The sequence below is a fragment of the Sceloporus undulatus genome, chromosome 9 (assembly GCF_019175285.1).
Source record: "Sceloporus undulatus isolate JIND9_A2432 ecotype Alabama chromosome 9, SceUnd_v1.1, whole genome shotgun sequence".
In the NCBI taxonomy this organism is placed as follows: domain Eukaryota; kingdom Metazoa; phylum Chordata; class Lepidosauria; order Squamata; family Phrynosomatidae; genus Sceloporus; species Sceloporus undulatus.
Window position 1 is genome coordinate 31,124,682 of NC_056530.1, and position 27,739 is coordinate 31,152,420.

Genomic DNA, 27,739 nt, shown 5'->3' on the forward strand with positions numbered 1-27,739 from the left:
TTGCGATGCTGGAAATTTGAGGGACGCAGACGACGGGGTCGAGAAAGTCCCCCCAAAATTTCCCAAACGTTCGGACCTGTGTGAACTGTCTCCAAACAAATGAAAGAGGCGAACCTCCAAACTCCGGCAAACTCCACTTCTTTCTCCCTTGAAGTCTGGAACCGACAGGTATTTGGGGTTTTTTCCTTTCTTACCCAGAAGGAGAACCTTTGTCCTAAAAGAGAGAGAAAAGTCATATTCTTTTTTGCTCTTACATTATATATATATATATATATATATATATATATAAAAAATCTATCAGAACCGAGAATCTTAAAAGATAAATTTGTGTTTTATATTCATCGATCTCTTTGGAAATGGCTTTCAAGAGGATAAATTGAATTTGTGGGGTGAAAATGCAACATTTGGGGAAGAGAAAGAGTCAATAATGCATATAATAATAATAATAATAATAATAATAATAATAATGCTTTTCTGGATAAGTAATAAATCCCATTCATAACCCTACTAATAAATCTTATTCCAGGATCGTCTCCATAAGCTGTGTCTGTCCTTTCTCCCTTTGGAAGAATAATATTCTTTTAATGACAATTATCAACATCTAAAGAGAAGAAATGGTGTCTTTTAATACCTATCTTGCTCTACTGTACCAAGAGTGGATTTATTCCTAATAAATGAAATTACAAATAGAGATTGCTGTGGATGATATGATTCGCAATCCTTGCTGCTAATTGCAACTGGGGCAATTTTTCTTTTGCAGATATCCATCTTGTTGCTGTTCAGCATTGCTGAATGGATATTTGTCCAGAGGCTATTTTCTTATTAAGACCAATTGGTTTTATTTTATTTGCTTGCTAAAGGAAATAAGTATTTTAGTGAGCAGCATTTTATAGGATCTGAAGTTACAGACTTGGTTCTTCCTATTGCGTTTCTGTGCCCCGATGTACATTAAAATAAGTTTTCCAAAAACGAAAAAAAAGGGTTAAATTAAATTATCGTTATTAACTATCTCAAATGAAAGACTATAAAAGTATTAACGCCATCCTTGTAACCAAATCATGACCGTTTAAATCAAATCCACATTTTGGGCTCAGAAATTCCAAAAGAGAACCCATTCACACTCATATATTTTGGACAGATGGATGGATAGATAGATAGATAGATGATACAATGGGTAGATGGAAATAGATAGATAGACACATGATATGACAGACAGACAGACAGACAGACTGATAGAGATAGATAGTATTATGGATGCATAGAGAGATGGTAAGATAGATAGATAGATAAATAGATAGATAGATAGATAGATAGTTAGATAGATTATGGAGATAGATAGATGGATGTATAGATAGATAAATAATATTATGGATAGATATACAGCTAGATTAATGATATGATAGATAGATAAATGTCTTACCTACTCCTTCTCTTTTACTCTTTCTCCTTCTCTTTCTCCTCTTCCTCCTCCTCTTTCTCTGTCTCTTGCTCCTTCCTCTTCTCTTCCTCCTGCTCCTTCTTTTTCTCTTTCTCCTTCCCTTCCTCCTCCTCCTCCTCCTCCTCTTCTTCTCTCTCTCTTGCTTCTTCTCTTTCTCCTTCTTTTTCTCTTTCTCTTTTCCTTGCCTGGGAAGCGCTCTCTCACTCCAGACTGAGTCCAGTCTCCATCTCTTTGGGGGGAGAAGAAGGAGAGATTGCAAAGGGAAGGAGAAGGAGAAGGAGAAAAGGACGAAGGGATGCTGGGCCAAGAGAGCCAAAGGATGCGCCAAACTTTTTCCCAAGAAAGAAGAAGAACAGAAAGAAGAAGCAGAGAAAAAAAGAGGGGTGGAGGTCACGTGGGGGTTGGAGGGGGGCAGGGGAGGGAGGGATCCTATTGGCCCCCTGGGTGAAGGGGGCGTGGCCTGGGCAGGGGTGGGGGAGGCAAAGCCAAAGGGGTCCCCCTCCCCTCCCCATCCCTCCTTCCTTGCCTTCTCTTACCCTTTCCCTTCTTCCCCTCTCTTCCCTTTCTCCTTCTCTCTCTTTTCTCCTTCATCTGCCTTTTTCTTTCCTCCCACCTTCTTCCCTTCCCTTCTTTCTTCCTTCCTCTCTCCCTTCATTCCCTAGTCCTTCCTTCCTTCCTTCCTTCCTTCCTTCCTTCCTTCCTTCCTTCCTTCCTTCCTTTTAAAGACATTTTTCTCTCCTTCTTCCCTCTCCTCTCTCATCCTGCTTTTCTTTTTCCTTCCTTCCCTTGGTTCACTTTCTTCCCTTTCTTCTTCACCTTCTCTCTCTTTAAAACTCACCCTGCCCCTCTTTCTTTCTTTCTTTCTTTCTTTCCTCTGTTCCTTCATTTTTCTAAAGTGACTTTTTTTTTTTTTTTGCAAACCTGGAGGCACCAGACTTCTGGGAGTTGCAATCCACAAAGTGTACCTTTTTCCAAAGTGACTTCTTTTTACAAATCTAGAAACACTAGACTCCTGGGAGTTGCAATCCACAAAGTGTACCTTTTTCCAAAGTGACTTCTTTTTACAAATCTAGAAACACTAGTGTACCTTTTCCTAAAGGGACTGTTGCTTTGCAAACCTGGAAACTCTAGACTCTATTCATATATAATCTCTATTCCATTGCAGTCCATCTCTCTCTCCAGCTCCAAAACCCAAAAGCAACTTCTCTTTCCTTGGCAAGAATAAAGGCCAGCACATGTCCTCCTCTTTGGAAAAGGCAGAGGGCAAGTCCTGGCTTTAAATCATCCTGTTTTTGCCGAATAAAAGTTCACAAAGGATGGAGAAGAATGTTTTGAGAGGATGGATGGCCCTCCAGACGCCATTGGCATCCCTCCCAGGGCTCTGCGTTTGTACGTTTTTGTATGTTTGTCGGTGTGTTTGTGAGACCAGGGCAAGCATCACCCTCCGGTCAAGCTCAAAAAAGAGGCATAATTTACAACCAGATCGCACACTTGGAGTTCACACTTGGAAAGGAAAGGATTCATTTTCTAAGGACTCCCAAAAAGGAAGACAAATTTGGTCAAAGAAGAAGAAGGAGGGAAGGGGAAAGAGTAAGAAAGGAAGAAATGGGCATGGAAAGCGGCACAGAGTCCTGGGATTTGGGTACCCACAACTTGTTGTTGTTGCTGCTGTGTGCCTTCAAGTTGTTGCCAATTTATGGCCAGCCTAAGGTGATGCTTTCACAAGGTTTCCTTGGCAAGAAGGGGACTTCAACCCTCAGAATCCCTGATCATTGACTAGGGATACTGGGATCTGAAGTCCAAAACAGCTGGAGGCCCAACCTTTGTATGGCAAGACCTCAACTTAGGCCGACATCTTCCATGGTCTGTGCAGACAGGCCAGGAGCATCCCTCCCAAAATCCTTTGATATCCCCCCAAAGCAACTGAAAATGGATCCCAAAAAGGGAAGAAGAGACAAAAAAGGATGGAGAAGGTGGGAAAGTTGGCCTGGGAAATCCAGGATGTCAGGGTGGGAAACGTCAGCCCTGTTCGACCCCAAAACCATGCGACCCATCGTCCCCGTGACACCCGACCCTCCTGTTTCCTCGCTCTGGGAAGGAGTCCATTTCCCGGCCAGAATTATAGCCGCTCCTGGCGTCACACGGACAGATTGATACGTTCCTGTGCTGACCTCCTGCGCTTTCCTTCCCGCGTCTCAGGGCCCCAAAGGGAGTATCTGGGGATCTGCTTTTTCCCTCGGTATTGTTTCAGAAGACCCCGATTTGAACCCAGGCCCCAACCCTTCCCTTCCCTCCAAAAGGGGGTCCCCAAAGGTTAGGCCGGCCGGAGACGGGAGGCCTGAGAACGGCTGCTGTCGGCAGAGAGGACCGTCCAGCCATCCAGACACGGCAGGACTCATGTTGGCCCTATGGACGAAAGCCCTATAAATCCCTCTGTCCTCCTTTGCTCCACTCAGGTCTTGCAAACTCAAGTCTCTCCATCATCAATGCGGTTTTCCTCTTTATCTACTCTCCTCCACTTTACCAGTCTTTTCTAGTGAGTCCTTTCTTCTCATGACCAAAATATGACAGCCTCCGTTTGGTCATCTTGGCTTCCAGGGACCATTTGAGCTTGATTTGATTCCATTTATTTTGTCTTTTTGGTCGTCCACAGCATCCGCAGATCTCTCCTCCATGTTTCCAAAGGGTTCATATTCTTCCTATTTTTGTCCACCGTTAACCGTTTACAACCCTACATAGAAAAGGGAAATCCGATGGCGCGGACCATCCTAACCTTTGTATTCAGTGATATATCTTTGCACTTGAGGATCTTGTCCAGTTCTTTCATAGCTGCCTTTCCAAGTCCTTCTTGTCTCCTGATTCCTTGGGATGGGTCTTCGGATATAAGGGATGGAAAATCTTGAACTATTTCAGCGTCTTCTTTTGCAACTGAGTGTTTATCGTCTTAGGCGCAGCCCCCAAAGCCAATACATTTATTTAAATTTGGAAACTTCATCTGGTCCAAAGAGCTGCAGATGGAGCATCAAATCCAGTTGGGTAGAAGACACATACACAACTCTCTGGTTGCAACATCTCCATCGGTTCCAAATTCAAAGTACTATTGGTCACTTACAAAAGCCCTAAATGGCTCAGGTCTCGGCTATCTAAAGGACTGTCTCTATTAGCTAAACCATGGCCTGTTACAGACCACCAAAATAAAGCTGCTTCAGGTCTCTTTGGAGGTATGCTGTTTAAATGATGCATGCACCCTAAGAATCCGGAAGCTGCACCAAAGCTGCACTCCAGAGCTTAGGACTGGAGTGTGGCTTTGGCATGACCTCCGGACTCTTAGGACCCATGCATCATTTAAATAGCATACTTCCAAAGAGACCTGAAGCTGCTTTATTTTGGCAGTCTGTAACAGGCCCATGTCTGTTGTGTGTTCCTCATACCATCTGTTTGCGGCACTTTGGGCCAAAACCGCACCCAAAAGGCCCTTCTATCCTGGGCCAAAGTCTGCAAAATTTGCAAAAACCAAAAGATCTTCACCTGCTGGGAGTATGGAGGCTGCCAGTCTCCAAAGTTTCTACCAAAGCCTGGCCAAAATTATAGTCAGTCCTGGCGTCAAGCGGATTGATTAATACATTGCAGGTACCTTTGATGGAATTCAGGAGATAAGCCACCAAAAAGGCCTTGTTATCTCCTGAATTCCCACCAAAGGTCCCTGCAAGGATGGTTAGGATGGAGAAGATCTGCGGAAGATCCCAAAGCATGGCCACTAGGCTCATGTGGGGATATAAAGTCCTTCAGATAGCATGGACTTGAACCTTATTAGGGTCAGAACTGACGCTTTTGTGCCCAGAAACAGACTGGTGGCAAGTGAAACATTGCACAAGGGAGTTGTGTTCTTCCTGTAAACCTTTGGAGACGATAGGGCCAGAGTTCTTGAATGGCAGCCCCAAATATGCCCACTGCAAAGACCCCCACCAAACCCCTCCAAGCAAATCTCTCCGCACATCTGCAACATGCGCTGGATGTTTTTGGAGAAGGGAGGCGAGGGGAGAGCAAAGCCCGGCTTGGGGGTGGGAGGCGGTGGATGCTGGGGGTCGGCGTCCGCCCCACAGGCCTCTCCTTTGGAGGGATGCTGGAATGCGAAGCATGACCGGCCGTGTCAGGCCCAGGGCAAGGGAGGTTGCGACCTTTGATGGGGAACGGCAGCCGGACAAGGGAGGCTCTTGTTTGGAGAGCCAGCAAACAAGGGAAAAGCTCTTTTCCAGAGGATCGTGTGGGGAACAGAGGAGGAGGACAAGGGGGTGCGGATGGGGGTCATTGCACGAAACCAAGGCAAGGATGGACCCATGGAAACACCCAAAGCCTAGTGTCTTTTTAGGGCAGGGTTTCCATAAAGGTGCTGGACTGTTTGCAATTGTTCAAGTGCTTATTGTTTTAACCGTTTGGGTTGCGTCTCCTTGATCCGCAATCCCGATATTCTCCAAAACTTTTCTCATAGGCGGCTGACATTGTGGCACCTTTGCTTTCTGGAGGGTTCGACGTACACAAGCTTTGTCTCGTGCACAAAGTTATTTAAAACGTTGTGCGTAAAACTACCTTCCGGATATGCGCATCAGGGCCTTGTTCCTACCATCCTTTAAACTGGATCACTAATCGGTTTGAAGCGGTATAAATGACCACGGTTCACACTTGAAGCGATTCGGAGGAGGGGGGACACACACCAGACCCATTTAACCCAAAGTCTTTTCGACGCAGATTTTTTCCCCACGTCTTTTTGGATAAATCGATTCTGCGCAAGTGTTTGAACCGGATGCAGACTGGAATCGGTTTAAATTTATCCTTCGGCTGGCCGGAGTGGCTCTATTTTGGATTGATTTGTTCGTCAATGCGAACTGCAAGTGGGTCATTGTATTTTATCTTGTAGCAAGAAAATGTGATCGTGGCAAATGTGACGTGAACCGTGCTCCGCTGCCGAACCAATCTGTTGATTCAGATCGCAAAGGGATTTATTTGTAAGTGCGAATGTGGCCCAGGTGTTTGTGAATTTTGCTATTGCAACTCCAAAGTTGCAATAGGGGATGATGGTTCGTGGAGTGGTTGCAATCCCAAAGAGAGACTTTCCAAAGCCGCCCTCCCAAAAATAAACTGGGGGAGGAGGGGAAGGCATTGACCCTTGGCTTGACGAACATTGGCCTGGACAGACCTCACCGTCCAGTGACCTTCCCTTGCCGTCCCTCGGTGCAAAGCAAACACTGCAACCATTCAAATAAAAGGGGGAAAGGGGGGGGGTGTCTTTCAAGCAAGAGAAGGCTCTGGGGTCAAGGGTGTCCCCTGCCACTCTGATACTTTCTGGCAGGCGATCTGCTTTCCAAAAAGGCCTCCTGCCGGCCAAAGGGGTGACCCATGGTGACCCTTAGCAGATCTTGGGGGGAAAGCCTCCAAAGACAGGGTCAGGCCTTGGTCAAAGGAGGACGAAACCAGAGCCAAAAAGAGGAGGAGGAGAAGGAGGAGGAGGAGGGAGTAAGAGAGAAAAGAGGAGAAGAGAGAGAAAGGCATAGAATAGATAGATAGATAGATAGACAGACAGACTGTTGTTGAACCAACAGTCCCATCCCACCTCTGTTTAAAGGCCTCCAAAGGAGGAGAGACCACTACTTTCCCAGGCAATTGATGCCTCTCTCAAATATCCCTTAAATGCCAGGAGGTTCTACCTAATGTTCAGGTAAAAACTGAACACACACACACACACACACACACATATATATATAGTGTGTGTGTGTATGCACAAAGTATTTATATATATATGGGTTCAGCATACCTTGGAGAGAGAGAGATACATAGATATATACACACACACATACAACTTGGAGATACACACACACACACACACACACACATATGGATTCAGTGTACCTTGGAGATATAAATATGCACAAATACATGTATAGAAATATGGGTTCAGCATACCTTGGAGACATATATATATATATATATACACACACACACACACGCACGCGCACACAAACATAAAGATATACATCTATATATGGGTTCAGCATACCCATATATACACATACACGCACATACAACTTGGATATATATGGGGGGGGGGAATTCAGCATACCTTGCAGATATAGCTATATATACATACATGCAGTTATATAGATAGCTCTAGATAGATAGATGAGTTCAACATACCTTGGTGACATCTCTTTTGCAGTTCGGACTAAAACCCAAAGCGGACACATCATTCCGGTTCAGGCAGAGGTGCTGCCAGCTGCTTGGGATTCTGTTGGGGGGAGAGAAAGAAAATGGAGGGTTGGCCCCACCTGGAGCAAACTCCATCTCCCTGCCCTGCCCTGCCTTCCAAGTGCCGCATCAAAGGGAAGGGTCCTTTTGCCCCCCTCCGAAAGGGCACACCTGGCAGGTCAGGGGTCAAAGAGGGCAAGGCAGGACTCCCAGGAATGTGCCTCTGAGCCTTTCATGGCCTTTCATTATGGGCTTAAAGGGGGCAGACCCAGGCATTTGGGCCCTGGGCTACTCCTGGCCTCCACCTGGCCATCCAAACCTCCACACTGGGATGGCTGAAAACAATTATTATTATTATTATTATTATTATTATTATTATTATTATTATTATTATTAGTGTGTTTTATAGGTTTATTTTAATGTAAGATGCTTCAATCGTTTGGAGGAGTGAGATATAAAGTATTATTATTATTATTATTATTATTATTATTATTATCCTGCTCCTCCAAAGTGCCTTACATTAAAACTCATAGAACACAAGAACAACATAATCACATTATAACCCTAACCCTCCCATCAATCATAACAAAATAACAATTCAATTATCAATGATTAAAAACAATTATTAATTATTAAGTAACAAACAATTTATTGGCTATAATAGGGATGGAGAGAGAGAGAGAGAGACCATTGGAAGACCCAGCAGCCCCAGCAAAGAGAGTTCTCCCCAGTTACTTTTCCCAATGGGGAGAATGAGGATGGTGAAAAGGAAAAGGGACTATAACTCCCAGCATCCAGATGTCTTCCTCATGGCAAGTGACTTTTTTAGAACTATATCTCCAGCCGCATTCCCCAGCATTCACAGTTAGTGCTGGCTGGTGGATACTGGGAAATGTAGTGCCAACACCAAGTAGCCTTTCTAGCATGGCAACTCTCAGAATCTCACTGCCACATAATAATAATAACAACAGCAACAACAACAACAACTTACTCTCTGCATGATTTCTCAACACCCGACCTAAGTTGACTCCAAAGCTCAGGGAAGTTGGTTCTTTGGACTACATCTCCCAGAATCCCCCCTAGCCAACTCAACCAGGGGATGCTGGGATTTGTCGTTTCGATGGGCAGAGATGGGCAGATTTGGACATTTGGATAGGCATGGATGCTTTGCAGAAGCCTTGACCAACCTCACGGAGCCCCCCCCAGATCCACGTTGGACTAGAACCCCCATCATCCCTACTGTGTTTTGCCAGTTTGACCAATATAACTATTTCTTATTTATTACTATACCTGTTTTAGGGTAAGGGTGCCACCTGGTGGGGAAAAGGGCACACAGCAAGCCTGCTTCCAAAACACTCAACCCAATTTGTTTCCTATCTTCTATATCAGTGTTGATTCTTAAAATCCTTGTTGTCCAAACCAGCCCTGCATTTTGGGTGGTTTCTTTGCTATCTATGCAGTGGGAAACCTGCAAAAAGTGACTCTGCATCCCATCAAAACCTGACTTTCTCCATGGAAAGCCTCAGCATTCCCAGCATGGCAGCCATTTCAGGACCAGAGTCAGTTCCTTCCATGGGAGCACCATGGACAGCTGCCATCTTCTCCTCTTTATGGACCTTCCCCACTTAGGGCTGACCAGTGTTCGATTCCCAGTTGATCCATGAAGCCCACTGGGAGGCCTGAAGCAAGTCACACTCTCTCAGCCTCAACCTCCTCTGAGCAAACCTTGCCAAGGGGTTATAGGTTCGCCTTAGGGTTGCCATAGCTTGGGAAAAGACAACAACAACGTAAGATAAATAGCATGGCGCCCTAGTTTGAGTGCTCCGCTACATCTCTGAGGACCAGTGTTCGAATCCCTGCTCAGCCATGGAAACCTTGGGTTTGCATCAAAGGGAGGTAAAGATGGACCCCTTCTGAGCAAACCTGGCCAAGAACACCCCAAGATACGGTTGCCTTAGGGTTGCCATAGGTTGGAAATTACTTGAAGGCACACAACAACAACAACATGGGAACCCACCTTGGGCAAAAAGTCACACTCTCTCAGCCTCAGAGGAAGGCCATGGCAAACCTCCTCCGAACAAATTTTGCCAGGAAAACCCCATCTGAATGACTTAAAGGCACACAACCGCAGCCATTATGTTGGGGACTTTGTGGTTTCATGAGCATTTTAGCCTTCTCTGTCTCTGGCGCCACCACAAACTACACATCCCAGGATCCCGTAGCATGGATGCCGGCTAAAACCAGGGTCAAACTGAATTATTTTTGCAGTGCAGATGCAGCCGGACCCACAAAGCCACACATCCCACAGCATGGAGCCACGGCAGATAAAATGGATTCAAACTGCATTAGTTCCATGGTGCAAGTGCAGCCAGAGAAGGCTAAATACCTCCCAAAATAGGACAGAGCCATGAGAGTTAAAGCGGAATCAAACCGGATTAATTCCACAGTGCAGATGCAACCTTTGTGCGCGGAGTTCTTCCAAACATGCTTCTCAATAATCTATTGTTTATGATGCTCAATCGGAGTTGCCACCTTTTGCGACTCCATGTTAGTTTTCACATAGATATAGTGAAATATAGCGTACCTCAGAGAAAGCTCTTTTTGCAGTTTGGACTGGAATCCAAAGCGGGCGCATCTCTCTGGCTCAGGCATTTGGACAAAGACCCAAAAGGGACCACATCCTTCCCAATCTGCTTCTTGGTTTCACCACAGGAGGGGGATGCAGGCCATCGACCTAGGTTTTTCCTTGAAGAAATGAGTCAGAGGAATAAATATGCATCTCTGTTTACTTACTGACTTAACTTAATGATGCACTTTGCACATTTCTAACTGGTCTTTCAGGACTTAAAAGCTCCTCTCTGGAGGAACAACAAACACAGCCCCATACGAAAACCGCATAAACAATGCAGGAGAGCATAGCAATCCATGCTCCAGTGGTTTGAGCGTTCGAACCAGCATGGGCATGGGGACATTTGGATTTCTCAACATGTTCATGAATCGACAGGGAAAACAATATAAATCAAGGTTGATGCGTAACGCCAGGGGAAGGGGGGGTACGATTGGACTACATCTCCCAGAATCCCCAGCCAGCATGGACATGGTGATTCTAGGAGTTGGTCATATCCTTTAGCCTATTTCTGGTAACTTTCTGCAAAAAGACTGATCTCATGCTGCAGTGTTTATATTGCAGAACAAATGCGGAAAAACAATGTGCCTTTATAGCAGAATCAGTCCAAATCTGGTTTACTCTCTGATTATATATACACACACACGGACATTAAAGGGTTCCTAATAGTGGGAAGGGACCAGGAAGGGTCCCTAAGGGTCATTTAACCATGGAGGAATAATGCAAAATAGAAAATGAGCCGGAGTGCATTACACTTTTAAGCCCTTGTCAGACCAGCTAACCTCCGGCCCAAAATATTTCATACAGATCGGAAAATAGAAGGAAAGGATCAAGCGGAGTGACCCAAAGGCTTCTGTGATTTGGAGAGCTTCCCCATCCAGGAGCAGTCTAGGTCTGAATCTGGGGGAACTGGAGAAAGACCAAAGAAAGAAACATTGCATTTCCTTCCGGCTCATGCACCTTTTGGAAACATCTGGTCCTTGGCGGTGTCTTTTTGCGCAGACAAACAAACACAGGTGGCTGACCGCTGGTGGGAACCGGAAGCTGGGCTGTGTCCAGTCCTCTCTGGCCTCCTCCTTCTCCGGCTGGCAGCTCATCTCTTTTTACAAGGGAGAATTTCTGTCGATGGAGTTTTATCACACGAAGGAGATCAGGAGTTTATTCCACGAATATCCAGGAAAAAAATGCATAATTACGCAAAACGATTTCACACGACGTCACACAAAACCCGTCACAAAGAAGCATTAATGCGCATCTTTTGACTTTCGGGATCTCAGCGACAATGCATTTCCAATATCACTTTGCGTGGGATAATCCTTTGCGCAATGACTGGCCATTTTTGCTTTATTTGTGGGATTCTTTAAAGATCTCCAGAACCATAGTCAAACCATGCTGGCTTTCCAATTCGACCCCCTTTTTTCCTTACTAAGAAGTTACTTTGGGTTTGCTTTCCTGCGGAGACTTTCCTCATCTGGTGCGGAGGCAGACAGATGTGAAAAAGAGAGCGGCTTCACATGGAGAATATCCTGGATTCCCATCGCCTTGCTGTGGTCTCTATTGTTTTACCATTTTATTACTGAATGTTCTTTTATTATTGGTATTATTGGGGAATTATTATTATTATTATTATTATTATTATTATTATTATTCACATCATTTGTTCCTTTTTTACCTGTGCTGCCCAGAAAATGGAGGGAAAAATCCCATTATCACAAGCCACGATGGGACTTCTCTGGCTGCAAGAGCATTGCAGTTTTCAATGCAAAAGCAAGGAAGGGATGAGTCTGGAAAATGGAAGGAAATGGAGGAGGCCTTTGCATCTGGTTGCAATGGAGGAAGATGGGAGACTTAAGAGGACTTTGGAGTGAGGAGGGGGATGTCAAGGTTTCCGCAGGAAAAAAGAAATTGAGTTTCCGAAAAGGGATCTGCAGGAGGAAAGAGAGGCCTGGTCAACCTTGGCCTGTTTTTTCCTGTCTGCTTCTTCCTCCAAGATCCGTCCGGAAGAAAGAAAAAGAACAGCTGGCAAGGCGTCCCTTGGAGGGCTAACCCTAACATCATCATCATCATCACCATCATCCTGACACTGGTTGCTATTGCTGTTTTGTAGATCCGCTCCAGGGACGAAGTCCAAACTTGAAAGAAGCCCTCCAAAGTGCTTCAAAGCAAACTTGGTAAAGTTCGGCACACCCTAAAAAGCTCCGCTCTTTTAAAGTCCATTAAAAATGTGGGCAGCCCCTCTGAATGTCCCGGTTTGGTAAGGACGAATTTGGATTAATCCTCAGCTGCCCCAGTTTGTTGTTGTTGTTATTGTTATTATTATTATCCCACTTCTCCAAAGAGATCGAAGCAGCTAACAATAAAAGCATCAATAAAATATAATAGTTGCACCCCAAACTCTCTCCTTTGCTTGTAAAATGTCCCGGTTTCTCTTTCTTCCTCCCGCTTTTGTCCTCAGCTTATTTCAAATAGTGCAAAAAAGGAGTTTGGGGATGGAGAGGAGGATGTAAAACCTCACCCTCCATTGCATGGCCAAGCCAATTTTGCTGGAAGATGTCTAGCAAAGGCATTGGCTTCTAGCACTAACTATGCTAGGGTTGAGATGCTTTCGGGTTTCCGGCTGTTGGAAAGCACCCGTCCAAGAAAAGCAAATCAGGAAACAAACCAGGCCACCCATTTTGTGGGCGATGAAGCGTCTCCCGCACCCAGCACACTGTGCCTCTTTCCTCTCTCTGCAAGCTGTGGTTTGGCTCAGTCAGTTCCTCCTCTCTTTGGTTTCCCCTTCCGGCTTTCTAAATAAAGTGTCTCCTCCGATGGCGAAATCGGCAAAGTTGGTCAAGATGGGCGACCAGGATTATTGGCAGGGCTACCGAGGGAATTTCGGACAGAAAGAGCCAGATTTCGAATTCTGGGGTGGCCGCTACTCAGTTTTCCCTTCCTTGGGGAAACTGGTCAAAGGATTGTGAGTCCTTTTTGCAGTCCAGTTTGATACCCCTTTAACTGCCATGGCAGCTTTGCAAGGTTTTGCAGCCTCTTTTGGCAGAGAAGGCCCAAGGTGAACACGTCAGAACTACAAATCCCAAGATTCCAAATAGGATGGAGCGACGGCACTTAAAGCGGTGTCAAACCACATTATTTCCACAGTGTAGACACACCCTCTGTTGAAGTAGTTAAAGGAGACGCGTGTGGCCCATGAAGAATGAGGTCTTTGAGCCACGTGGCTCTTAACGCTTCATCTCCAAGGCTGCATGCACACTGCAGAAATAACTCAGTTTCACACCGCTTTAACTATCATGGTTCAATGTTATGCAATTCTGAGAACCATAGTTTTGGGAGCCTTCCCAGTCAGAGAGCTATGGCGCCACAACAAAGTATAGTTCCCAGAACCAACTCCAATCCCCAGAATGCCATAGCATTGCATTACATTTATTACGGCAAATAGCCAGCATAGTAACGTCATAGCATTGAACCGTGGCAGTTTAAAGCGGTGCCAAACTGGACTATTCCTGCTGTGCAGAAGCATCCCAAGATGACGACCTGTTTCCTGCCCCAGGCCTCCTGCGACGCGCAAAGAAAGGAAAGGGAAATCATTTTGGGCTTCTGGTCCCACAAACCTTGTCTGGACAAGTTTGTAAGCGAACCGAAAGGAAGGGGAAAAACACCCGGAGGGCAGAACCGAGAGACAAACAAAGCCATTGAGTTACGCTGCAAATATGCAGGCGGCCCAGGTGGCCGGACGGGTCCAGGATTCCCTCTCAGTGCTTTGTGATGTTGTGTGCTTGTGTTTGCGTGTTTGCAAAGAATGAACTGGAGTCTTCGTCACTCGGACGGGGCGGGCCTCAGCTCAAGGAAGTCTATCTCTTGCTCCATCTCTCTCTGTCTTGATGCCTCTTCTCTGCTTCTGCTTTCCTGCCTCGATGATGGTACATCTTCCTCGGAGCGCATGAGGCCAGGACATACCGAACGCCACGGTGAGTGACCCCATGGCTCTCTTTCAATTGGTCAAAGGCTGCCCCAAAGAGGAGCAAGACAGGTCTGTTCCCTGGGAGACCAGGACTCAGGCTTTGAAGTCCCAGGAGATTAGGCTTCAATGGACCACGAGGAGGACCTTCTAGATAGCAATGCCAGCCATGAGCCAAGAAGGCGGTGGAGTCTCCTTCTCTGGGAGCCCTCTTTCAGAAGAGGATGGGCAGCAACCGGTGGCTCAGGAGGAGGCTCTGGATGGAGCCCCTGCCCTCAGCCTCCGTCCAGGGGACCCTTCCAACACTCCTATGTCTATGGAGTCTATGGGGAGGGACACAAAAAGGGACAGAGGGCAGGACAGCTTTTGCTAGGTGTCTGGGGTTTTGTTTTCCTTAGCATGCTCTATATATGTGTGTGTGTGTTTGTGTGTGTTTGTGTGAAAGAAAGAAAGAAAGAAAGAAAAGAGTATAGTGAAAGAAAGAAAGAAAGAAAGAAGGAAGGAAGGAAGGAAGGAAGGAAGGGAGAGAGAGAGAGAGAGAGAGAGAGAGAGAGAGAAAGAGAAAGAAGAAAGAAAGAAAGAAGTATATACTGAGGGGAGTCACCAAGGGCCATCTAATCCAACTCTTTGGCACTGCAGCAACACAATTGCACGCACACATACACACATATATACATTAGGGAGAGATAGCATGGCATAGTGGTTTGAGTATTGGGGCTACTACAACTCCAGAGACCAGGGTTCGATTCGCATGGAAACCTACTAGGTGGCCTTAAGCAAGTCCCACTCTCTCAGCCTCAGGGGAAGGCAAGGGCAAACCACATCAGAACAAACATTGCCAAGAAAACCATTCGCCTTAAGGTTGCCATAAGTCAGAAGTGACTTGAAGGCAAGCAAAAACAATCTATAGGTATATATATTAATCATTTTCTCTTGAAACGTGTTGGGACAAAATCTCAGGGCTGAGTCACCGGGGTTGGTTCAAAACAAAACAGGGGTTTTGCTTTTGGTTAAATCGCTCCGGCTCTTTGGTTCTTTCTTTTTAAACGTTCCTCCAACCCACAAAGCCCAGCAAGAGCGCCTCTGGGCATGTGTAAAACGCATGTGGGTTTTGGTTTGTTCTTTCCACCTCAAATCCCAAGAAGGCAAAGTCTTAAAGGCAAGAGAAGGGACAGAAGTGACTTTAAGGCCCAAGCGCACCTTGTTTGTCACAAACGCAAATGGCGCCGGAAGGGTGGCGAGTTCAAAAGCAGACCAAGGTGTCACCTGGGTGCTTTAAAGATGATCTGGAATGTGACGAGAGCATTTAAATCACATCTTATCACAACAGATAAGCTTTGGGTTCACAGTTTCCAAAGGGATTTCCAAGAAAACCCACAAGCCAGGCCTTAGTTCTTGCTGCACAGTTGGTCCAATATTGCAAAGGCAGACTGGCCCCTATACCTTTTTGTAGCTACTCCCTGGATGTAGGCAAAACTTTAGAGAATATGATTTGTGCCTAATTTGTGGTTGGTTTTGTGAATTCCCCTCCCCAGCCCTTCTTGCTCTCTGCCTCCACCGCAATTACGATTTCATCAGTTTCTATCGCATTTCCTCCTCCTCGGCTATCTTTTGACTTCCCTATTCTGTTGGAAATGCCAGAAGTCTGCAAAAAAAAAAAAGAGAAAGACACACACACAACACACAACAGACACACACACACACTTTGCATGTGGTCCAAGACACTGAAAAGAAGAACCACCACAAATCGGAATAGCAATAGCAATAGCAGTAGCAAGTACATTTCCATACCGCTCATCAGTGCAAACCAAATCTTGGAGCAACCTTCCCTTCCTTTGTTTGGACTACAACTCCCAGAATGCCCCAGATAGCTCATTGGGAGGATGCTGGGAGTCATTCCCCCCCCCAAAAAAAAACAACCACCCCTAGTTTTGATAGGGTTTGCATTATTTTAGCGATAAAAAAGAAGGGTGGCTGCTCCAAGCTTTGGGTCCAAATTGTGGTCGATCTTCCTTTTCCTTCCAGTGTGGTTTGAGTGTTTGGACTACGACCGGAGACCTGGGTTCGAGTCCTGTTTTGGCTATGGAAACCCATTAGGTGGCCTTAAGTAAGTCACACTCTCTCAGCCTCAAACCTTGGCAAGAAACCCCCATGATAGGATTGCCTTAGGGTCACCATAAATCATAAACAACCTAATGGCACACAAAAAAACAGCACTGGCTCTATGATACAATGCCAATGATGCACAGCATGGAAGGGATAGACAATATCACCCCAAAAACCTGTTGAACCTCTACCTGATGCATCCTCCTCCCAAGGAGATGCCTACCCTCCATTTATCCCATTTAGTAGGAAAAATACCAATTAATCCTCTGCCATCCCACTTTTCCAATTGTTTTTGAAATTTCCCAGTTTCTCTCTCCTCCTTCATCCTCAGCCAACTTCACTTGCTGCAAACTGAGTCCGAACGTGCAAAAGGTTGTTTGCGCTCCATTGACTCAGAGCCTTTCCTTTCCCAGTTGTCTTAGGCAAAAGCCAGTTGCTGCAGAATCTCTGCTTTTCCGCTTTTGCCATCTTGGCCGCATACTCTGGCATTGCTTGGTGACACCTATCCCAGTTTTGCGTGGTGAAATATCAGCAGAGACCTTCAGGAAAGGTAGCAAATGGCCAGGAAATGATTTGATGGAAAGCTATGCCTTCCGCACTTTGGGAATATCTGACACACCATCCTGCCTCTAATTTGTATTTGCATCCTTCTCTTCCCCGCAATTAAGGTGCATGCCTTCATTACTGCTTTCATCAGAAATCTGACTTCCAGGCCAGGAAGCCATTAAAAATTGTGCAAGGAAACCTATTGTGACCTTCCCTGCTGCTGCTGCACCAGAGCAAGTGTTAAAAGAGAAGCGGGATGCAAGACGCGCGAGGAGGTAATGTGCAGAAACGGGGACCTTTGCTTTGCCTCCAAAAGCATGCAACCTCTGGAAATCCCTTCCTAGCATCGAAGTTGCCTCCCATCGACTGCCTGCTTTGCTTTAATCATTTAATTGCATTGTTTTACTTGGAGGTGGGTGGCTTTGTGGGATATTGTGTGTTTTATTGTATTTTAATGTTCTTTTAATGTTGTCCGCCGCCTCGATGTAATTGGAGAGGCGGGGTATAAATATAATTTTATTATTATTTTACTATTATTATTATAGCCAAGACTAGTTTACAATTGCCCTAAATAAGATCTTCTTATTTCAGCACTTGGAAATTGACTTTTTTAGGGGGAAGCGAGACTGGAGGGCATAGAGCTGGGTTTTTATAATGTCTTGTTTTTAATGCAGAAAACAACAGCCATGTTGGCCATATAGCCAATGGGATTTTTGGTGTTATTAATGGTTTGTGTTTATGGTTTTTAATCCTTAGATAGTTTGGTTACTTTTGCAGTTTGAGACCGACCCAATGGAGGGTTTGGACGAAACATCGAAGCAGTCCACAGAGTTTCCTCCTCCCAAACCTTAATTCAGAAAGAAATGAGGTTGTCGCTGATTTATGTCACCAAAGGATAAAAACAGGAAACCCCAAACGCACATCTGTGGCAAGCAAGGAGTGCAAGGGGAGGAAACAGCAGCTTCTTTTTGTAACAACAAAATAATCTTCTCAAACCTCGTCGCTGTTTTTAAATCCCTGATTCAAAAGGCACTCTGCTAATCTGTTCTGCTTCTAGGAAGCTTTTGGAAATGTAAGATAGATATCTTGCCGTTGTGTGCCTTCAAGTCCCTAACTTTGCCTTTTCCAGGATACCGAAATCCATGAAATACAATGGCATAGTAAAATGGTGTCCCTTTTGGGGTTTTGTAAGACATATTTTCTAGCCATGGATGGTTGAGTCCATGGATAAAGAATCCGTAAACCTTATGATAGACTGGCTTTGGAGTCGCCATAAGTCAGAAATGACTTGAAGGCACCCAAGAATAATATTCATTAATAAATTAAGGAGGGACACTAACATATGTTTCTCCCAACACAGGTAAGATGGAGACGTTCAGCTCCCGCAACCTGGCCCTCCAAGCGGAGAAGAAAATCCTCAGCCGGATGGCCAGCAAGTCCATGGCCAACATGTTCATCGACGACACCAGCAGCGAGATCCTGGACGAACTCTACCGGATCTCCAAGGAGTACACCCAGAACCGGGCCGAGTCCCAGAAGGTCATCAAGAACCTGATCAAGGTGGCCGTCAAGATCTCGGTCCTCTACCGCAACAACTGCTTCAGTGATGAGGAGCTGGCCTGGGCCGAGGAGTTCAAGCGCAAGCTCCACCTAGGCGCCATGACAGCCATCAGCTTCCACGAGGTGGACTTCACCTTTGAGAAGGGCGTCCTGGCCGACATCCTCCATGAATGCCGGGACCTGCTGCTCAAGCTGGTGGAGAAGCACCTAACCGCCAAGTCCCACGGGCGCATCCGACATGTCTTCGACCATTTCGCCAACGTGGAGCTCCTCGCTCAGGTATATAGTCCCGGGGAGCCCTACCAGCCACGCTTGAAGAAGATCTGTGAGGGGATGAACCGGCTCATTGACGAAGGGAGGTTGTGAGGAGGACCATCCATGGACAGAAGGATGGCAGAGAAACCAACAGGAAGAAAACGTCAACTGTATGCGGTAGACACCGTTAACCCATACACTCTGACAATTTGTTCCTCTGTTTAGCAAAAGGATGATGGGAGGGATAGTGGCTTCTACATAGCTACATCCTCTTTGTAACCACCATTGAGAGGACCACTGAGCCTGGCACCCAAAAAATTTGGGGGGATTCAGGTGTGCAGCTCCAATAGGAGCACAAGCCTCGAACCATCGAAACTAAACACAAATCCCAACCTCGTTCCTACGAATTAACACTCCAGTCTGCAAGAACTAGAAACAACATTGCTGGACAAGACTAATGAAAGCTCAGATAATAGTCCCAAAATGTGTGAACTGAGTGTGCGACTGTGGTTTGTCACCTCCGCAGGAGAACACAAAAGCAATCCTGCTGTATTGTTTGCAGATAATATTTACTTTGTCACGTGTTTAATACTCGTTTTTCTTTTGCTGTCACATTGGGCAATCCCTGGCCAGACAAACAAGTCTAGCTCTAAAAGGAAGGAAGGAATGTAAGTAAACTCTCCAAAACCCAGAGCTTGAGAAGAACTCCTTCTTTGGATGAGATTTCTCAGGGGATTCTGAGAGTTGTAGTCCAAAGAGGGGACTTTTCCCAATGTCTGCCATCGCTTTTTCTGTCATCTGACACGCTTTCACCCATTCCCTTGAAGGAGCCCAAAGAAAACTCAATTACAGTTATCCCTCCATATTCGCTAGGGTTAGGGGAACAAGACCCCTGTGAATATGGAAAAACCGCAAATAACAAAAACACTGTCTTTACCTCTCTAGAAATCTCTAGGTTCTCCAGTGCAACTCTGTGGTCAATGTCCAACATACACTGACCATAGAATGGCACTGGAGTAGCTACAAATGGTCTTTCAGTACAACTTTTAGTTAAAGTTGACCACAGAGTTGCACTGGAGGACCCAGACAGTCCTAGAGAGAACATATTAATGAAATTCATGAATAATCAAATCCGCAAATATCAAAGTCGCAAATATGTAGGGATGACTGTACTTACTATTTTTGAGCTCTGCTCTCTTGTTTTGTAACAGTGAAGAAAAGGCAGAGAAGGGTGTCCTTACTCCAAGCATGCCCCCAAAGTCGTGGATAAAAGTATCCCATCGTGTCCGTTCCCATCTCTCTCTACCATCCAAGAACTAGAAAAACAAAAACAAAAACATTTTGCAAGAACAAAAAAGGCAGGACAATCCCAAAAGAATAAAATAAAATATGTCACTAACCATCTCAGGGAATTGGAGAGGACTCGCTTCTGCTCCTGTGAGCTTTGTGACTCAGGGAATGAATGAAGAGACTGAAAATAAAAGTATTTTCACTAACACATATTCTTCCTCTCTCTTTTGGAGCCCAGTAAAGTTGTTGAGAAATCCAACAATGGTGGGAGGCATATAAATAAATATAAAACGGTATGAGGATGAGATTGGCAGGACTTTAATCCGTGCCATGCGCAATGCACCCTTGGCTACCACAGCCTTTCAGCCTCAACACACCATATACATTTGACTACAAGTCAACCTCACGTATAAGTCTAGGGCAGGTTTTGGGGGGCAAAATTATGGATTTTGATATGACCCTTGGATAAGTCGAGGGTAAAACTTGGGGTACATGCGACAAAGGCTCAAAGCAAAGGTAAACAATGCCAAAGACCATACAAAATTATGGCAGCCATAACTCTTTTGGCTCACGCTAAAAGATGGATAGAAGAGAGAGTAGAGCGAGGTCAGTGCTTCCAGGACAGAATGCATTCTTGCCTTTCACTCATTTTTAATAAGAGTTAAAATATAGTATTGACACTGACCCATGTATAAGTCAATTTAGATTTTGGGAGTCAATTTTTTGACCAAAATTTCTAGACTTGTACATGAGTATATACAGTAATAAATGTTCTCACCATCAGGAGACGAAGAGGCAAAGACACACATACACACGGAGGCAAGTGTTGATGGAACGCCTTGTTTTAATCACAGTTTTTGGGAAGTATAAGCAGCGCCGGAGGATCCGGAACAAGAAGATCAGAAAGGGATCAGATCGAGCCAGGAGGATATACACAAAAGTTGTATCAACTCACATTTTCTCCCATTCTTCCCTGACCTGCTGAAAAAAAAGGCTTTGAAAGCGGAAGGGTTAAAAAAAGATCCCATTTTAATCAGTTTAATGTAAGCCTTTCCCCCTCCTGGGGCTACCACACTCAAAAAATATCTATTCTGGGGTTGCAAGAAGTTTCTTTTCAGCTTTTTGGGGAGACAGACAGACAAGGGACCCTTCCGTATTGCACAGTTATAGCACTACGATTCTGCTTCCGCTTCCCTATTTCCCTTTCTCTGCAACCCTGGGATTTGCAGTGTAAGGAGGAGTACTTAAAATCCTCTAACAACTTGCCAAACTGCAAACTCCAGGACTGTACAGTTGCGGTGGGATCATGGCACTATAATTGTGCAATGCGGAAGGGGAAAAGGGACACAAAACGAGATGGGAAAGAAAGCACTTAAGGCAATAAATATAAATATTAGGGGACGGGGGAAAACAGGGACAGAAACCAAGGGACGTAAGAGCCGAACAAAAGAAGTCTCTCAAAATACGCATGGAAGGGGTTTTTCCCAACTGGGGGTCCAAGCCGTTATGGTCAGCTGGACCCTGATATTTCTGACACAGTGTTATCTTCTGCAGTGTCCTCTTTATGGGAAAAGGTAACATCCTGCGCCATCGCCACATTTCTTGCAGAGGGACACCTACTCCTTGGGGAGGGGAGCTGGGGGTCCAAAGAGGAAGAACCCTCAAAAACAGCAGTCAGACTTTAACCGAAAGAAGTCCCAGAGAGGGAGAAGAGGGAATAACCGGCAGGTGGGACGGCTGGACAGCGGAGAAAGCCCCCTCAGAGCTTGAAGATCTCGTCCTCTTGGTCGCGGATGGCATCTGCGCGGGCGATTTTGGTGAGCGGGACGGGGCCCAGGGTGGCCCTTAGCTGGGTGCGTGGAGAAGGCTCGTTCTGATAGGAGGAAGAGGGCAGCGTGTCGCGATGCCGTTCTGGATCGTCCCCAGAAGTCCTGAAATGGAGGAAGAGGAAAAGAGGCAAAGGTCAGGTTTTAGGTATCTGGGAACCGGCCCTTAATCCTAGCAGCCTGGCTTTGGGAAAACATAACCTAGTTTCCATGTAGGCCAGTTTCCTGTTTCCAAGACAGGTCAGCCCAAAGTTTCATGGTGACCAAGCATCGTCCTTTTCCAGGACATTTCAACCTCCTGTCTAGGAGGAATTCCAAAATAATCGTCTATTTTAGTAACTTTTTTTGGGGGGGATAACTACCACTGTCCTCAAAAATCACTTTTCTGAGATCAGACAAGTCAGCCAAGCTGCATATAAAAGCCAGAAAGAGAGTAAACCCTGGAAGGGTTGCGGCAGGTTCCCCCAACAGGTCAACCCTTCAAGGGCAATTATTTTGAAACCCAGACACTTGCTAAATACATGCGCACCAACGCCATGCAGGCCTTCTGTCGAAATCTGCCAAAAGCAGAAGGAACTTCGGACCACGCACAGGAAATAAAGTTTTTGGGTTTGTGGGTCGATGGGGCGACGTTGTGGCCGCGCCGTCCTCTGGTGGCTGCGATATGAAACTGCAAGACATCCTCCCCCAGCGTTTTAAAAAACCTCTTTAGATATATATTTTATTTTTTTTAAAAGAGGGTATAGAAGCATCCAAGGATTGCAGGAGCTGTGATTTCCTAGGCTGAGACCTACAACCTTGTAGACCAGCAACATATGAGCATGCACAAAGTGCTTTTATTTTATATCATTTGTCTAACTGGCTGCTAAATTCCATCTCCAAGCACAGGGAAAAAAACCAATTCAGCATTCCAATTCAGGAGTGGATGCAGGAGGGACTATGGCTCCCATCATCCGCCTACAAATGCCTAGAGAAGTGTTTTCTCTAGGAATCTCTAAGACCTCCAGTGCAACTCTATGGTCAATAACCAGCACATGTTGACCATAAAGTCATGACAAAGGACTTATAAATGTCTAGAGAAGTGTTTTCTCTAGGAATGTCTAGGTTCCCCAGCATGACTCTATGGTCAACTTCGGGCAGATTTGTGCTGGAGGGCCTAGAAATTCATAGAGCGAACATATCAATTGAAACCATGAATAGTCAAAGCCACAAATGTGGAGGGTCAACTCTTATTAATTTGTTCCCCTTACGCAGCTTGGCTACTTGGCCTGAGCCACCTAAACCTAGGCAGCATCACCACAAGAACCCCTGCGACTGTAAGTGGGGATTTGCAAGCAGGGATGGTGGGGCGAAACGAGGGACACTCACGCAGCCTCCCCTTCCCGCAGCTTCTTGGTGGCGGCCTGCTTCGACCGGCGGATCTCAGAGTCCAACTTGAAGAGGAAGTCCGTGGCCGAGAGGTCGTGTTTGGGGACGCTGCCTGAGGCCCCGTTTTTCCGCGGATGCTTCTGCTTCTTGGTGGTCTCAGGGTGGCTGAAAATGGCCTCCTCTTCCACTTTCGCACCCATCACTGCCATCTCTTCTCCCTCCTTCTCGTCCTCTTCCTCGTCCAGGTTCAACCCGTTCGACAAGGTTGCGGGTTCAACCGGCACCGGGATGTAGAGTGTCTTCTTCAGGAAAATGGAGTCGTTGGTGTAGAGCCGGTTGGCCCTCTTGATCTGCTCGGTCTGGAAGGGGATCGGAAAGGCGGTTAAAGCAATCTCCCAGGGTCTTAACTATTTTATTCCAAAAAGTCATATTCATTGGACAAATCATGGAGGGAAAGCTACACAAAAGTGGGGAGGATCAGCGGAAATTGGGGCAAGAAGTGTTGCATCAGTATGATTCTAGTACCATATAGTACCATATTTGCTGGGGTTAGGGGCTCAGGACCCCAGTGAAAGTCCTTCACATGGGTAATGGTGTCTGGGACTAATGGGAGCTGCAGTCCAACACACTTCTGGACGACCACATGGATGACAGTCGTGGCCTAGTCCCATCTCTTTGATTGGAGTGGGCCATTTGTGGTCCTCCATAAGCTGCTTGTCTACAGATCCCATCATTTCACATACCAAAATATGATTTTAGAATAATGAACCAGGAATGTACCCAATGCCCCCCACGGACGTAGACTCACCGTGACCCCGTACTTGACCGCCAGCCCTTGGAGAGTGTCCCCGGGTTCGAGGCGGTGCTCTATGCGTCTCTCCCGCACCGGCGAGCTCACCGTCGTCACCAGGCTGCCATAGGATCGGGTCCGGCTCCCTTGTAGCAAGCCGGCCCCACCGGGGGACCCTTGCTTGGAAGGAGAAGACATCCCTTCCACGATCCCCCCCAAAAGACCACCACTCCAAAAAGTCACCCCAAAGGAAGGCTGCTATTGGGATCCCACGTCTGCCACTTATTGGGATCCCTCTTCTTGGTCCCAATCTTTGCAATCAAGTGAGGGCCATTAACCCCCCAAAAGACCACTACCCCAAAAGAGTCACCCCAAAGAACTTAGCTACAAGGGACACTGCTATTGAGATCCTACTTCTTGCCACCAATCTTTGCAATCATGGAGGGGCCATATTAAGAGCCCCCCAAAATAAAGACTACCACCCCTTAAAAAGTCACCCCAAATCCCCCTATGTCCCACTAGAAAGGCTGCTACTGTGACCTCACTCCTTCCACTAATGTTGATCCCACTTCTTGCCCTCAATCTTTGCAATTAAGTAGAGTCCATTTCAAAGGGCTGACACCCCCATCCCACCCCTCCAAAAAGATCTAGCCCCTTGCAAACCTTGCAAACCAAGATGTAACCTCCTTTGCCCCCTCCAGCTTTGACCTCCAGCCCCCCAAACACCTGTCACCCCAATTCATGCAAAATCCTCCATTGCAAAACCTGCTCTTTTAGGGGGACTCAAAAACCTATGACCCCAAAATCTGACACCCCCCCCTCCCCCCCCCCTTCTAAATGCTTCTGATTCGCTTGGGCTTCTCCCTCCTTAGATCCAGGGCTATATATATATATATATATATATTAAAATTGCCAATTGCCAATTGCCAATTGCAAATGCCAATTGCTTCCCAAAGCCCCCTATTGACCTGGCCAAGAAAAGGCAGAGCAACAGCCTCAGAATCTTCTTTCAGGGGCAGTTTAACCGAATCCAGCCTTTAACCGCCTCAAGCCCCGCCCTCCCTGCCGCGCAAAACCTCCTGGGAACTGTAGTTTATCTGCAACAATAATGCTTGCAAACTAGCCCCAGCAGGTTTTGCAAGGGAAGCTCAGCACACAGCCTTGAATTATTATTGTTATTATCATTTTGCAATGTAATTATTATTTTTTTGCAACGTTGATTAATTTGCAATGTTCAATGTTCAGTTTGGGCAATGTAGTCCTTGCAACAAATGCATTTGGGGAATTGTAGTCCTTGCAAAGCTTGTTGGGAAGTGGAGGCTTGAATTTGGGGCAGGGCCTGGGTGCGGGGTGCATGCTGGGAATTGCAGTCCTGGGATTTTCATTTTGCAATGCCAAAGGGGAAGCATTAAGTGTCCCCTGTTTTTGCAGTGTTTGGGATTTTGGGGGTCTTGGAGCATGTCTTTCAAGAGGGAAGGAGACGATCCCAGTCAACTCAATGTCTTGAAGGTCAGTGAGAAAGTGGGGGGCTCATTTTGGGGGGGTTCCCAGCCGCATCAGATGCATTATCCCATTGCATTGGGGTCCCTTCCTTTGCAGAGATGCATGTTGCACCCCCAAAATGCAAGCCTTGCTCTCCCTTTTGTCCCTTTGGCACACAAAGCAAGGCACTCTACACATGCTCTCCTCCCTGAGCATCATGCCCATGCTCCTTCCCTTTCTGCAAATGCTGCCCATGCTAGAGCCATCTGCACATGCTCAGGGGTGCCCTGGGTCCCCAAAAATGGTCCCCCTTGAAGTGACATTTTTTGCTTTCTGGTGGTTCAATGCACACAAATAATGTTTCATGCACAAAAGCTATTGACAAATGCCATATATATATAGAATAGTTTGTGTCATTTGATTGTTTTAATAATGGGATGTTATTTTTTGCTGTTATAAGGGATTTTAATTGGGATTTATTTTTACTGTTTGTATTTTTACTACTATTGTACACTGCCTCAATCCTGATGGAAAGGCCAGATATAAATAATTTATTATTATTATTATTATTATTATTATTATTATATAACATTACCTTCAAGTTATGTCCACCCAGACTTTGTTTTGTGCACATAATTATTTGTTTCGTGCACAAAATATATGAATTTCATGCTTAGATTTTGCATCCCGTCTCCAAGATTTCTCGTGATGCATATTGCAATTATTATAAAACCCAAAAGACTTCTGGTTCCCAAGGATATAGGTTAATAAGGGAGACTCTCAACCTGTATATAAATTAAACCATATACCAATAGGAGAACAAGTGTTGTTAAGGCTAAAATAAATGCCCCCGAAGTGTGCCAGGTTTGCAGTTTCACAAAACTCACATTATTGAACCAAGCGATGCAAACAAGGACCAATTTATCTGATTTTAATCCCATTTTCATTGACACTTTTGTTGGTTTTTAATTGCACTGGGCTTTTAGACCATAAGCCGCTTTTTAAACCCAATTTTGGGGTGAAACCGAGGTGAAAATAAATAAAATTATTATTATCATTATCATCATTGGATGCTTAAGAAAGGCTGACTCTCATTGCTTGAGCAAAAACATCTGTGTTTTTATTCTTTTCCCTTCCACTTAATTAAATTAAATTAAATCTACTTATTTTATTATTTCGCTCCTTCCTTCTCTTTTCCTGCCCCAGAAAAGAAGAGTTGCGGATCTTTTGGCGCATTATATTCCCGAAGACGAAGCCTTGCTCCTGAGGGATGGCAGGTCAGAGACAAATTGCGTGACTGCTAACACAGATGGACCGTCCGCACTGCTATATTCATATATTTATATTGATATGTATTATATTTATTATAATATATAAAGGTTGTGCTATAATTGTGTCGTGCGGAAGGGCCCAGGGATAGATGGATACCGTCGTCATCATCATTGCAACATCATCGTCCCGAAAGTGTTCCACTTCACTTGTCTATCTTGATATGCAATATTCATTTATTCTTTTAAGAACCCATTTTTGCACCCAAAAGTGATTTATTCCTAATACATGAAATTACAAACAGTGATTACTGTGGATGATATGATTAACAATCCTTGCTGCTAATGCAATTGGGGCTATTTATATTATCATTATCATTATTTATTTACCAGAATTTAACCTCTCTTTTCTGCCTTTTTTCTGGGGAAGCCCAAAGCCACACTCCAGGTGTGTAGGACTCCAACTCCCATCATTCCAAACAGTGTTGGGATCCTGATAAAAAATGGCAAGACTGTACCATAGCAATGCAGAGAAATATTCCATCTTCCCAACTGGGTACTGAGTTCTAATCTCGATGCCTTTTGTTCCTTCCAACTCTTTCGCAGATACGCTTGCACAGTCTGCTTCCACAGGCCGGTCTTCGACACTCTTGACATGCTCACGGTCCACCGTTCTGGAAAGAAACATCTCATGAGTAAGTTGGTCAACGTTTGGGTTCAAACCTCCATTTTGTACAAGGGCGTCTGTTCCCAAATATATGTCTTCTGGGGGCGATGGGAGTTGTAATCCAGCCCAGCGTTTGGGAGCTGGAGTCCAAGACAATAAATTCCCCAATCTTTGAATTGCTGAAACTAGCTAACAAATTTATCTGGCAGTTGCATGTTGTTCTTAAAGCTGCACTGCTTTTTGGAAAAGCAAAATGGTTTTGTTTGCTCTCATAACCCAAAAGTAAGATGGACTCATTTTGCAGATGAAAAAGATGGAG

The 27,739-nt window shown here is 45.4% G+C and overlaps 5 protein-coding genes across 9 annotated transcripts in view; 3 read left to right on the forward strand and 2 right to left on the reverse strand.

The window, feature by feature from the left end:
• Positions 1-20,733, reverse strand: part of LOC121916300 (nuclear receptor subfamily 2 group F member 1-A-like) — a 28,889-nt gene extending 8,156 nt beyond the window's left edge. The window contains exons 1-4 of one of the 3 annotated variants that reach the window (XM_042441228.1): positions 19,907-20,733; positions 10,263-10,423; positions 7,628-7,718; positions 77-214 (exon numbers count right to left, since the gene is read on the reverse strand). The gene's annotated coding sequence lies outside the window, so the exon portion shown is untranslated. Of the gene's footprint in view, positions 1-76; positions 215-1,420; positions 1,475-7,627; positions 7,719-10,262; positions 10,424-19,906 lie in introns of those variants that run through there. The other 2 variants (XM_042441231.1, XM_042441229.1) reach the window with 2 other exon arrangements.
• RPRD2 (regulation of nuclear pre-mRNA domain containing 2) overlaps positions 1-27,739 on the forward strand; it is a 206,048-nt gene that overhangs the window by 83,492 nt on the left and 94,817 nt on the right.
• Positions 13,637-19,693, forward strand: TNFAIP8L2 (TNF alpha induced protein 8 like 2). Of its 3 annotated transcripts, none has more exons than XM_042441240.1 (3): positions 14,138-14,272; positions 17,066-17,189; positions 18,275-19,693. In XM_042441240.1, the coding sequence occupies exons 2-3, from the start codon at positions 17,171-17,173 to the stop codon at positions 18,838-18,840; spliced, it is 585 nt and encodes a 194-aa protein (XP_042297174.1). In that variant the 5' UTR covers positions 14,138-14,272; positions 17,066-17,170; the 3' UTR covers positions 18,841-19,693. The 3 variants fall into 3 exon arrangements, with proteins under 3 accessions (XP_042297172.1, XP_042297174.1, XP_042297173.1); XM_042441239.1 differs by having other exon boundaries at positions 14,140-14,272; positions 17,037-17,189; XM_042441238.1 differs by lacking the exon at positions 17,066-17,189 and having other exon boundaries at positions 13,637-14,272.
• Positions 20,846-24,817, reverse strand: LYSMD1 (LysM domain containing 1). Its single transcript, XM_042441241.1, has 3 exons — positions 24,022-24,817; positions 23,214-23,572; positions 20,846-21,950 (listed from the first exon to the last, which is right to left on the reverse strand). The coding sequence occupies exons 1-3, from the start codon at positions 24,199-24,201 to the stop codon at positions 21,779-21,781; spliced, it is 711 nt and encodes a 236-aa protein (XP_042297175.1). The 5' UTR covers positions 24,202-24,817; the 3' UTR covers positions 20,846-21,778.
• SCNM1 (sodium channel modifier 1) overlaps positions 25,275-27,739 on the forward strand; it is a 4,637-nt gene continuing 2,172 nt past the window's right edge. Inside the window, exons 1-3 of the mRNA XM_042441236.1 lie at positions 25,275-25,512; positions 26,692-26,762; positions 27,360-27,448. Coding sequence (XP_042297170.1) covers positions 25,462-25,512; positions 26,692-26,762; positions 27,360-27,448 — 211 coding nt within the window. The 5' untranslated portion in view covers positions 25,275-25,461. The remainder of the gene's footprint in view (positions 25,513-26,691; positions 26,763-27,359; positions 27,449-27,739) is intronic.

What these genes read in the sequence shown, in the direction of transcription:
- TNFAIP8L2 (XM_042441238.1), top strand. Translation starts at nt 14,104, where the DNA reads ATGAACTGGAGTCTTCGTCACTCGGACGGGGCGGGCCTCAGCTCAAGG. An exon ending in AGGACATACCGAACGCCACG is followed by an intron (nt 14,273 to 18,274) that starts GTGAGTGACCCC and finishes CTCCCAACACAG; the next exon opens with GTAAGATGGAGACGTTCAGC.
- LYSMD1 (XM_042441241.1), bottom strand. Translation starts at nt 24,201, where the DNA reads ATGTCTTCTCCTTCCAAGCAAGGGTCCCCCGGTGGGGCCGGCTTGCTA. An exon ending in CGGTCAAGTACGGGGTCACG is followed by an intron (nt 23,573 to 24,021) that starts GTGAGTCTACGT and finishes ATCCCCTTCCAG; the next exon opens with ACCGAGCAGATCAAGAGGGC. An exon ending in CTGCGGGAAGGGGAGGCTGC is followed by an intron (nt 21,951 to 23,213) that starts GTGAGTGTCCCT and finishes CCTCCATTTCAG; the next exon opens with GACTTCTGGGGACGATCCAG.